Genomic DNA, 12,468 nt, shown 5'->3' with positions numbered 1-12,468 from the left:
AAAATAAAACAAATATTGAACTGGAGAAATCTATAAATAGTTCAAGCAATGATAAGCAATTTGGTAAGTCCATTTTACAAGATTCTGTTATTAGTGAAGGACTTGACATTTTCTGAGAAATTTGACACTGAAATTGTATGCAAAATTATCTTAGAAGTCCAAGTATCAGTAAATGAACTGTTATGTAAAATTCCTTCGGACATTCTTGAAATTCAGCCATAATGCATTTGTCACACTATTCCTCATGTACTTCCTTTCATCCTGGATGCTGTATTAAGAATCTGTGATAATTTTAGTCCTTCCATGTACTTTATAAGCCCCATTACTTGTTACACTGATTATAAGGATTTAGATCTACTCTTTTCTGCTTCTTAATCTCACTACGTAATCAAACTTAGGCCCATCAAAATTAAGTTATTTTACAGTTATTACAATGATTTATGTTTAATTTCACTACAATGTTAACAACCCTAGGCCCGTCACTTTTTACAGTTATTACATTTATATTTGTGGCTTTGTTTCTTAATCTCACTACTATGAAACTAATCTTGGGCCCATCACTTTTTGGTTATTACATTAATCTATATTTATTGTTTTATGCTTCTTAATCTCACTATTATGCAACTAACCTTATGATTTATTATGCAGTTCCTTGTTTAGTGCAATATTATGTATCTTCTTGTGCAATACACTTAATTTTAGCAGTCTACAGTTATTTCGTACTCATTAAGCATTTGTGTGTTGTTAGTGTAATTTTTCACACTGATCAATAAACCTATTTATCTATCTATCTATTTATCTACCTATCTATCTATCACCAAGCCTCGCTCAATGTTGCCCTGCTGCCCACCTTGTGAATTCTGCGGTCCAGCTTCTGTCGGTGCATCATGAGGGAGTCCCTGGCGTCCCGGAGGTGAGAGATCTCCTCCCTGATGTCCTCCTCCTTCCGCCCCACACTCCTCTCCTCCCTCTCACCCTCCTCCGGTTCCTCCTCCTCCTCCTCCTCCTCCTCTGCTGCAGCCTGGGAGTGAAGTGATTGTGAATGTGTGGAGGAAAAAAAGAGAGGAAAAAAAGTTGTCTTTTTTACCATATGAATAGATAAGATACAGAACACAATGCAGTACTATAACCACCACCACCACCACCACCACCACCTCTATTACCACCAAGACAAGACAAGAAAGAAGCCAGTGTTCACCTGACAGTCGGCACGGGAGGTCTGCAGTCTGACCTTCTCCCGGTGCATTCTCTCCCTGTGCCTCACCGCCTCCTCCCGCCGCTCCACCTCCTGCTGCAGCTGCTCCGTCGCCTCCCGCAGACTCAAGATCCGCTCTTCTTCCTCCACCAGCCACCCTCGTTCCCCCTCCACCTCACCCTCCCCTTGCTGAGTGGGGAGAGATGGGTTTGGTTAGGTTTGGCGGGGTTACTTCCTCTCTCTCTCTCTCTCTCTCTCCTCCTATTCCTCCTTCCCCTCCTATTCCGTCCCTGTACCCTTCATCCTCTCTTATCCCCTTCCTGCACCCTTTCTCTACTCCTATTCCCCTCCCAGCACCCTTCCTTTCCCTCCTATTCCATCCCTGTACCCCTCCTCCCCTCCTCCTCCCCCAGTACCCTACCTCCCCTTCCTATCTGCCTCACATACCTTCAGTTTGATCTCCAGTTCTCTAATACGTCGCTGGTCGTGAATAATTTGCTGCTCCAGTTCCTCCTTCTTCTGTGTCTCCTCCCTGAGTCTTGTCTGAAGCTCCGCCTGCTGCCGTCGCATCTCTTTCACGCTCCCCTCCAGCTCCGTCACTCTGAGGTGGAGAAAGCGAGTGGTTATTTGGGTGTTGAGTGTGCGAGTGTAGTTTGATATGTTTATTTATTCTAAGTATCTTTTTTGTCATTAGGTTTACTATTTCTCATCCATGTTTACTACTCCTCATCCATTTCTCTATTATTCTCCCTTTCTCCTATCTACTAACCTAACCTAACTTAACCTAACCTATCCCATGTCACTTTTTTTCAGTACCTACTAATCTTCTCACCCATATCTTCTATTTTTACACCTTCCCATCAAATCTCATAATAAGTGGGATATTCTGAGACACTTCTGCACTGCCCCTCACTTCCACTACTTTGCAAAGGCTCTACTTGAAGTTACATGGATTTTTAAGGATGTTTTTACAGTTCTAGTGACAGATTAACATGATTTCCACACTACCAACAGGAGAAACACTCTTGAGAACTTCAGTAATAACTTCTGTGGCCTTAAAAAACAATCATGGTGAAGATACAAGGGTTTATAAAGGTGTTTTTATGATTCTAGTGGGAGACTAACAAGATTTTTATACGAATAACAGGAGAAATACTCTTGAGAACCTAACTAAGCATTTCTGTGGCCTTGGAAAACAGTTGTGATGAAGTTTAGCATATTGTTATGGTTCTAGTGACAGATTAACAACATTTTTACACGAATAACAGGAGAGATACTCTTGAGAACCTGACTAAGTATTTGTGGCCTTGGAAAACAATTGTTGAGAGAGAGAGAGAGAGAGAGAGAGAGAGAGAGAGAGAGAGAGAGAGAGAGAGAGAGAGAGAGAGAGAGAGAGAGAGAGAGAGAGAGAGAGAGAGAGAGAGAGAGAGAGAGAGAGAGCAAAGCATTTCTAAGTATAAGATAAAACACCATTCATGTAGCTTTGCCCTGTCGTCTCAGCCACAAACATTCTAAAACATCATCTTTTGTTGCCTTACTTGGAGTCCCCTTGCTGGGATATGTCGGCCACCTTGCCCAGGGTCGCCAGCTTCTTCTGGTAGTGCGAGATTTGCTTTTTCAGAGTGTCCACGCGGCTCCTGAACTGGCTAATGTTTGGGGACTCTCCCTCCCTCAGTTCCTGTTGGGGTCGAGTCATAGGTGTGCTTGTAAATGCATTTGTAAGATCTCTATAGTTTAAACGGGTCTAGCGGAGGTTATTGGGATTTTCAAGGGTGTTTTCATGATTCTAGTAGAAGTTCAATAAGGTCTAGTGGAAGTTATTGGGGTTTTCAAGGGTGTTTTCTTGATTCTAGGGAAAGTTACTGGGGTTTTCAAGGGTGTTTTCATGATTCTAGTGGAAGTTTAATAGGGTCTAGTGGAAGTTATTGGGGGTTTTCAAAGGTGTTTTCTTGATTCTAGGGAAAGTTATTGGGATTTTCAAGGGTGTTTTCATGATTCTAGTGGAAGTTTAATAGGGTCTAGTGGAAGTTATTGGGGTTTTCAAGGGTGTTTTCTTGATTCTAGGGGAAGTTATTGGGGTTTTCAAGAGTGTTTTTATGATTCTAGTAGAAGTTCAATAAGGTCTAGTGGAAGTTATTGGGGTTTTCTAGGGGAAGTTACTGGGGTTTTCAAGGGTGTTCTCATAGTTTAAAAGGGTCTGATGAAAGTCACTGGGGTTTTCAAGGGTGTTTTCATGATTCTAGTGGAAGTTATTGGGGTTTTCAAGGGTGTTTTCACAATTCTATGACAAGATAAAAAATAGAGAAGAGAAGAGAAGAGAAAGAGGACAAGACTTTAGTAGAAAAAAATAAAAAAAGGAAAGAGGAAGAGGACAAGATTAAAAACACCACATCTCTGATCTCGCTGTGACCTGTGACCTGACCTTGAGCTGGTGTTGGGTCTCCTGGTGCAGCTGGCGTGTGCGATGAACCTCCTTTTCCAGTCTTGACATCTTGGCCTCACACTTTCGCTTAGTCACCTCCGCCTCACCTCCACTCCGCACCAGCTCTCGTATGAAGGCTTCCTGTTGGGTGGGTGGATGAGTGGAGGGAAGTGTTGGGTGGGTGAGAGTTGGGGGTGGAAGCAAAGGAAGACGTGGAAGAGTGGAAGTGTTTGGTGGTGTTGGGTGGATGAAAAGTGTGGATTAGGATGTCTGGATGGTGATGGGTGTGTGTGGAGTGAAAGGAGAGGTGGAGGAAGGAGGTGGAGTGAAGTGTTGGATGGTGATAGGTGAGTGTGGAGTGAAAGGAAAGATGGAAGAAAGTGGAGAAGTAAAGTGTTGTGGCAGTGATGGAAGTGTGGAGTGGAAGGAAAGGTGGAGGAGTGAAATAAAGTGTTTGTTTTGATAGACTGACAAGGAGATCAGTGGAGTGAATAGAACAGCTTGGGGAGAGAAGAAAGTGAATGTCTGTGTGAGTATGTGAGTCTATCTTGAACCTTATGAGCATCTAAGTGGCTCCTTCTAAATACTGTCTTTCTGTGGAGTCTATATTTGAATCTGCTTGAAGTTTGTGCTGATCCACCTTGAGTTTGATGGTTTACCTTCAGCCTGATGGTTGCGTTGAGCTGCTTGAGTCTCTGCTGTGCCGTCCGCAGCTCCATGCTCACCCGGCGCACCTGCCCTCGCCGAGACTCCCTAGAGGCCGACACACGCTTCATTTCCTCCACCAACGACACAGATTCATCCTCACACTGAGATTTTGTGTGTAGAGAGGAGGAAAGAGTTCAAGAGATAAGAGAAATACCAATCTTGCACTGATATACTGAGAGATAGAGAGATTGCACCAATATCAAGGATGGAGTGGTAAAATAAACAGATAGACATACCATAAAAAATAATGTATAAGAAGTGTTATTGTATGTAGAAATTCAAGTTAGTACAGTGTTTTTTAATCTGATAAATCTTTCACTTGTACTAAGGGATCTTATAAAAATAAATTAAATGAAATAAATGAAATAAAAAAAATATCCTTTGCAAGATGAAATGGAAGTTAAAAAGTTAAAATTACATTGAAATATAGCCCTGAAAGAATATGTACAATACACATACAATATATACAAAATCTTGAGGATACAATAAAATTCACAGAAACAGAAGTATTAGAAATTTAAGTTAGCATCATTTTTTTTTCAGTGACAAATTTTTCACCAATTAATGAGGGAAAAAAAAAAAAAAAACTTAAAAATCTGTTATTAATTTTATTTCAATCTGACAAAAAAAAAAATAAATAAATAAATAAATAAATAAACCTCCAGAAATCTAACTTAGCATATCTTTTTTTAATCTGACAAACAAAAATAAAACATCCTTAGACAAAAATACAAGTTAAAAGTTTAAAATAACATTGAAATACATCACTGAAAGAATAAACAGAAGAGACACACAACATAAACAATACCTTGAGGATTTTCTTTGGTGATTCCGACACTTGTGATGAAATGGAGAAACTTGACTTCCTTCTTGATGTCCGGCAGTCCTCCTCTTCCTCTTCCTCTTCCTCTTCCTCCTCCTCTTCCAGCTCTGTGTGGGAGATATGAACAAGAATGAATGAAACACAAGTATCTGAAGACAAACCTCACCTAACCTCACTTGACCTAATGCAAACCACCCTCACTCTAGAGAAACAACAAAAAAGAACAAGAAAGAAAAACAAACCTAACCTAACCTAAGCTAACTTAACTAATTCCTCACTCAAGGAAAAAAAAAAAAAAAAAAAAATTGAATGAATAACAAACAAATATCTTAACACAAACCTAACCAATTTGTCACTCGAGAAAAACCGTGAAAAGAAGAACAAGAATGAACACACATATGTATAAGACAAACCTAACTTAACCTAACCAAACCTAACCTAATCTAACCTAACCTAACCAAATCTAACCTACCCTAATACTGACCTTTATCACTCTCCCCTGATTTCTGAGAGTCTGTGTCCACCCCGCACTCCTCCAGCAGAGACAGGATTGAGTTAGCATCCCTCTTGAGTGCCGAGCTGTGGCGTTCCTCAGACCTAAGCGGCACAGGAGGGGGCCCAGTTGACGGACTTCTATGGGGGCTTCCTGCATTTGTCTTAGTCCTCCATGGTGCCCCTTGAAGCCCCCTGTGAAGTCTAGATGTGGATGAGACTTTCTTTAATCGCTGTGGGAGTTTTGCATCTTCCTCCTCTTCATCTTCATCTTCTTCCTTCAGCCTGTCGTTCTTCCTCTGGGTTCGTCGACGCTCAGCGCTTGCCCGTATGTTTGTCTGTGTGTCGCAGCTGCAAGAAAGTGTTTTTTTATTTGTCTTTATCCAGTCTATGTCAATTAATAAGCTGTAAAGATAGGGTTTATTGAAGGTGCTAGTTGTCAGTGTGTTAATTAGTCAAGACTGGTTTGTTTGTTTATTGGGAAAGATATCAGAAGTGGAGAGAGAGAGAGAGAGAGAGAGAGAGAGAGAGAGAGAGAGAGAGAGAGAGAGAGAGAGAGAGAGAGAGAGAGAGAGAGAGAGAGAGAATAGTGAAAATCCAACTTCCTTATAATCAGTAAATACAAAATTACATGCCACCTTCTTCACCTGCACACACCTGCCATACACATCTGTCCTGCACACCTGTTATGAATCTTACTCTACCTCCAACTGCCCACACCTCCCATACACACCTGTTAGGAACCTTCCACCACCTCCATCTGCCCACACCTGTCCTGCACACCTGTTATGAATCTTCCACCACCTCTATCTGCCCACACCTGTCCTGCACACCTGTTATGAATCTTCCACCACCTCCACTTGCCCACACCACCCATACACACCTGTCCTGCACACCTTCCACCAGCTGCTCAGTGACGGATGTAAATTTTCTCGTTAAAACTGCCAGCTGGTCGTAGAATTCCTCCCCAAAGGAAGATACAGAGGAAGAGGAGGAGGAGGAGGAGGAGGCGCTGGAGTCCTTGTCAGAGGCGGCGGTGGTGGTGGAGAGCGGGGAGACTGAGCCGGTGATCTCTGGTTCGCTAAGCTCCTCTGAAGGATAAAGGGAGTGAGTTTATGGATCAGTTTAAATAAAGGGATTGAGTAAAGGTGGGATGCTGTGTTTACATGTAGTGTTTGTGGTTTGCTGTTTAAATGAAAGGATAGAATTTAGGTAAGGCATAGCAAAGAGGTTGAATAAATGATCTGCTGTTTAAATAAGGGATTGAGTGAAGGCGGAATGCTGTGTTTACTTCTCCTGTGTCTGTGTTTACGGCTTGGTGTTTAGATGAAAGGTTGGAGTTATAACACATGCACACACACACGCACACACTCACCAATGACCTCCAGCACCCTACTGGCTGCAGCGTTGAAGCGCATGGCCCCAAGGTCGGCTCCAATACACTCCTCTGCCTCGGCCTTCATGCACATCCACGACTCAATGCGGGTCTTCTCTGTGGGCGACACCTGGGACGTCTGCAGGATCTCCGCCAAGAGGTCCTCTGCGCTGGAGACGAGCTGCTGCCACTGTGATGCTGCGAACTGGAATCTAGAAGTGGTGGACTGTGTTAGTGGTCTTGGTAAGTCTGGCTTTTTTTTCTCTTAATTTTTCTTTATCCTAGCTGTTTTGTTTACTTTCTTTTATTCTTTATTGTCTGGCAGTTAATATCCTTCCCTTTATAAATTTAAGACTAGCTAGGCTTTAAAATTTCTCCTCATCCTTATTAAAAAAGCCAACTTTCCTACATACGAGTACACACACACACACACACACACACACACTTCCTGACGGTGCTTACTTGAAGATGTCCTCAGGTTCCGGAGGCGGGAGGTCCTCGGTGGGCGGCCCGGAGGTGTTGGTGGTGGTGGACTGCTGCACAGTGGCCAGGGACTGCTGCACGCTGCTCTGCACACCGGTCAGCGTCGACTGTCTGCTGCTGAACTGGTGCTGTGGCCAGGGGTGGGGACGGAGGGGGGGCGGTTAGTGTAATGTTATTTTTGTGCGTTTATTTAGTGAATGTTCTTTTCTACTTAAGGCTGAGTGTGTGTGTGTGTGTGTGTGTGTGTGTGTGTGTGTGTGTGTGTGTGTGTGTGTGTGTTACTTTGTCTGGCTTGGTATTTAGATAGATAGAATTCCTTATTTACTATTACTACTACTACTACTACTACTACTCCTTTCTACCAGGGACTGACAGGGTTAATAGTGTAGATGTGTGTGTGTATGTGTGTGTTATACCTTGTCTGGGCTGGCCTGTGTGTGACTGCCAGTCTGGATAAGAGTGCAAATGATATAATATAACAAATAAACTAAAAAATAAACACAAACTATAATCTCACACAACACAAACACAGACAAACCAACCAACAAACAAACAAACAGCGACAAAACCAACCAGCAAGCGGACAAACAGACATACCAAACACTTCCCTCTAGACAAACACACTTCTCTCCCTCTAGACACATACCCTGAGCGTTGTGTGGGGAGAGGAGGGGGTGAGGGTGGCAGAGGAGGCCGGCGCACTGTTCTGGATGGCCATGTTGACAGCCGGACAGTTGAGGATGTAGCGAGCCAGGCCGCCGTACTTAAGGGTGTTAAAAGTGGCGTCAAAATCCTCGGCTGATGGGGAAAGACAACACACCATGAGGCTCAGGCTGTTTCCCCCAAACGCATCCTGGGGAGGGAAAAAAAAAAAGGGGTGAAATGTAAAGAATAGAGAGAAATGTTTAGTTTTTCTTTGTTATATCAAGGGTGTTTCCTCCAAATACATTCTGGGAAGGGAAAAGGAGGAAGAATGTATTTCTTTCTCATTATACCAAGGCTGTTTCCCTCTGATGCATCATGAGGAGAGAGGAGAAATGTAAAGAAAAAGAGAATTGTTTAGTTTTGCTTCATTACATCCACCTATCTTATAATATCCTGTCACTCTATTGCGCACACACACATCCCTAATATAGAATAGCTAAAGATAACAAAATAAATAATACTCTTACCAAAATACATCACAAACATAAAAAAAAAAAGTTAAATAAACCATTATTCTGTTACCTTGTTAAACAAACAAACACACACACACACACACACACACGCACACAGAATGACCTCTAACACACACACAGTCCCCCTAACACACATATACACACACACACACACACACCTTCAGTATATGGGTCAGCCTGGATTCCTTGTATGGGATGGGGCCGGAGTAGGACTGGTCAGCAAGACAGTGGATCACATTACTGAGTGCCTTGAGGTCTGTGTTAAGGAAGAAGGAGTCCTCGCTGGGCAGACCAAAGTCACTGTAACCAAACTGCATCAGCCTCTCGGACCCACCAAGGTCGACAAAGTTCATGCGGGAGTACAGGTATTTCATCTTGCCGTCTGAAAGGGGAGGTACTGTCAACCAGGCTGTTTAGAGGAGGTATTGTTATTTAACCTGTTTATCTAAGGCAGCTTTGTTGCTGTCTCAAAGGGGAGGTACTGTCACTCATGTTGTTTATCTATGGTTCTTTTCTTGCTGTCTGAAAGGGGAGGTACTGTCACCCAGGCTGTTTAGAGGAGGTATTGTTATTTAATCTGTTTATCTAAGATAGTTTTGTTGCTGTCTCAAAGGGGAGGTACTGTCACTCATGTTGTTTATCTATGGTTCTTTTCTTGCTGTCTGAAAGGGGAGGTACTGTCACCCAGGCTGTTTAGAGGAGGTATTGTTATTTAACCTGTTTATCTAAGGTAGTTTTGTTGCTGTCTCAAAGGGGAGGTACTGTCACTCATGCTCTTTATTTAAGGCACTTTTCTTGCTGTCTCAAAGGGAAAGAGAAGAATCAGAAATAGAGACAAAACAGTAGACTAGCATATCAAAAAAGACAACACATACACACACACACACACACACACACACACACAAACTCAAAGCTTAATAAATAGAGACAAACAGTAGACTAGCATATCAAAAAGACAACACGCACACACACACACACCTAACGTACCAACACACACAAAACTCAAAGGCTAGAGACAAGAAAGAAGAAACAGAACCTAACCTAACAGAACCTAACCTAACAACACACAACTTTCAAGGCTACAGAACAGAAGAAACAGAGAGAGAGACAAACAGATTACCCGCATCACTCCACTGGTGCTCGAGGATGAGGGAGAAGATGGCGTGTGAGGTGGAGGGGTCGTTGTTGTGGAGCGCGGCAGTGTGGCGGTGCACCAAGCCAGCCTCCAGGCAGTTGAATACCTCGGTAATGTTGCTGCAGTCTATCACGTTGAGCCCTGGGATGACGACGTTGCCCTTGGAAGGAGTGGCTTTGTTAGAAGGACATGACACACACACACACACACACACACACACACACACACACACACAAAAAAATAAATAAATAAAAAAATAAAAAAATAAAAAAATAAAAAAATAAAAAAATAAAAAAATAAAAAAATAATAAATAAATAAATAAAAATAAAATAATAATAATCAAAAGAAAAGAAAAGAAAAGACACAAAAAGAGAAAACAAACTGAAGAAAGGAAATTACAAACACCACAACACACACACAAAACAAAAAAAAATAAAAAAAATAAAAAATAAAAAATAAATAACACAACACCCAAACACACACAAACAAACAAACACACAAACACACAAACAAACAAACACACACCATATTATCCTCCAGAACATTGAGCTGCAGGTAGGAGTTAGTGGCGGACAGCAGGTCGTACACGGCATCTCTCTGCACCACCATGTAGCTCACGTGGATCCGGTACTCCCTCCCCGGGCACTCCTGCACCACCGGGAGGGAATGAAATAGAGAAATTGATCACTAAGGTTGATTTTCAGGTATAAATACGTTCGGCAAAGTTAAATTTGGGATGTTTTTTTAGGCTAAGTACTTTTCTACACGTCTTCTCTCCCATAGCCTCGCTGCAAAACATTTTCTATTTTCTCTTGCCTCTATTCTGTCCATCTCTCTCCTGCACCATTGAGGGGGACAGAAATACAGAAGTTGATCAGCATGGTTAGTTTTTGGGGTATTTTCATGCTAACTGCTCTTCTTATCTTGTAAACTGCATGCTTTCCCTCCTTCTGTGGCCTCACGGCACAAGACTTTCTACTTTCTCTCACTCCTATTCTGTCTACCTATTCTGTTAACCTATTCTCAATCATTTGTCTTCCTGGTAAACTCTGGAACTCCCTGCCTGCTTCTGTATTTCCTCCTCCTCATGTCAACCTCCCTACTGCAAGAGTTAACCAGTATTCTCAATCATTTATCCTCTTGGTAAACTCTGGAGCTCTCTGTCTGCTTCTGTATTTCCTCCATCTTATGTTAAACTCTCAAAAGGAAGGTTACAAGACACTTATCCTCCAATTTTTTGACGATTCCTTTTGACCTGGCTTCGAAAACTGGCACTCAGGTTGCCAAATTGTGATCTATGTAATGAAATGTCCCTTTAAGACAAAACAAGGGTTACACAAGGCAAGGCTAGACAAGGCAGCCCAACACCTCACCCTCATTAAGTTGAAGATATGCCGCACTGCCTGAGGAAGAAGGCCGAACTCCTCCTCATTCATGGCCCACAGGAAGTCCGGCCCCGTCAGAGTGTAGGTCTTGCCGGAGCCCCGCTGGCCGTACCCGAGCACTGTCACATTGTATCCTGAGGGAGGCAGGCAGAAGTACTGTGAGGGAGAGGGAAGAGGTGGATAGGGAGGAGACAAAGGTAAAAATAGAAGGAAAATATAGATAGGGAAGAGAAAGGGAGTAAGAGCAGATAAAAAAGGTAGATATGGACGATAAAAGGAGTAAAAACGAAATAATTTGGAGAGAGAGAGAGAGAGAGAGAGAGAGAGAGAGAGAGAGAGAGAGAGAGAGAGAGAGAGAGAGAGAGAGAGAGAGAGAGAGAGAGAGAGAGAGAGAGAGAGAGAGAGATCCAGCCAGGCGGGACCCACATTCTCCACAAGTGTCGGGGGAAAGCATTTGAGGAGTAAAAGAAGAAACACTTACATATCAAATAATTTTTTTTTTTTAATTACCCTGAAAAAAGTTGAGCACCAGGTCGGCGAGGCAGGCGAGGTAGAGCTCCTTCTGCGTGACGGCGGGGCCAAACACGGCGTCGAAGTCACAGAAGTGGTCATACCCGAGGATAATTTGTGAAGAAGCAGGGGCGGCCTCCACACACGGCCCGCGCCCCTGCTCCTGGCTGCTGCACGGCCGGATCTGAGGGGGAAAGCGACAGGAATACTCTTTTGGCCCTTAGTCACTCCTCTTTGCCTTAATCCCAGTCCCTATCCTAGCCTATCTCAGCTCCGTCCAGCCCACCCAACCCTAGTCTCCCCAGATGACCCGTCTATCTAAAGGGCCCTATTTCTTCCCTTCACAGCAATCACAGGTCACAAAAGATGCAGTAAATAGTAAATTCAAGGTGTGTATTACCCTGGACACCACTCTGATGGGCACCTCCATGTCTACCTCACCGGGGACACATGATAAACATAACACACAGGCGAGTTCCCTTCACGACTCTCCCTGAAATGTTTGTCAACAAAGACTAATCCGGGTTGTGTAGTGGTGTTTTTGTATCAATTAACTACTGAATTAAGAAAAGTTTTGCTAAGTATATATAATTTAAAATAATATAATATATTTTGGTGTTTTTTTGTATAGTTATATAATTTTTTATTGTACTTTTCATTATAACAATCCAATTTACAACAGGGAAATATCTAAGCAGGAAGATGATTTACCTACTTAAACTAACATAAAGACGTCAAATTATGATTTATTCTACTCACTC

General features: G+C 42.6%; 1 protein-coding gene across 1 annotated transcript in view; it reads right to left on the bottom strand.

Annotated features, from left to right (window-relative positions):
* The window catches only part of LOC135091967 (kinesin-like protein KIF7), a 20,218-nt gene extending 7,989 nt beyond the window's left edge, over positions 1–12,229 (bottom strand). Inside the window, 18 exon segments of the mRNA XM_063990038.1 lie at positions 851–1,021; positions 1,199–1,384; positions 1,643–1,796; positions 2,734–2,873; positions 3,618–3,758; positions 4,277–4,426; positions 5,134–5,255; positions 5,633–5,991; positions 6,524–6,731; positions 7,016–7,227; positions 7,478–7,626; positions 8,145–8,351; positions 8,835–9,058; positions 9,797–9,971; positions 10,338–10,460; positions 11,186–11,331; positions 11,708–11,891; positions 12,108–12,229. Of these exon segments, the coding sequence (XP_063846108.1) occupies positions 851–1,021; positions 1,199–1,384; positions 1,643–1,796; positions 2,734–2,873; positions 3,618–3,758; positions 4,277–4,426; positions 5,134–5,255; positions 5,633–5,991; positions 6,524–6,731; positions 7,016–7,227; positions 7,478–7,626; positions 8,145–8,351; positions 8,835–9,058; positions 9,797–9,971; positions 10,338–10,460; positions 11,186–11,331; positions 11,708–11,891; positions 12,108–12,137 (3,081 nt within the window). The 5' untranslated portion in view covers positions 12,138–12,229.
* Between the last annotated feature and the right edge of the window lie 239 nt (positions 12,230–12,468).

The sequence above is a fragment of the Scylla paramamosain genome, chromosome 39, assembly GCF_035594125.1.
Source record: "Scylla paramamosain isolate STU-SP2022 chromosome 39, ASM3559412v1, whole genome shotgun sequence".
NCBI classification, from domain to species: domain Eukaryota; kingdom Metazoa; phylum Arthropoda; class Malacostraca; order Decapoda; family Portunidae; genus Scylla; species Scylla paramamosain.
The sequence above is the reverse complement of the archived record's forward strand: the minus strand, read 5'-3'. Positions and strand labels throughout refer to the sequence as shown.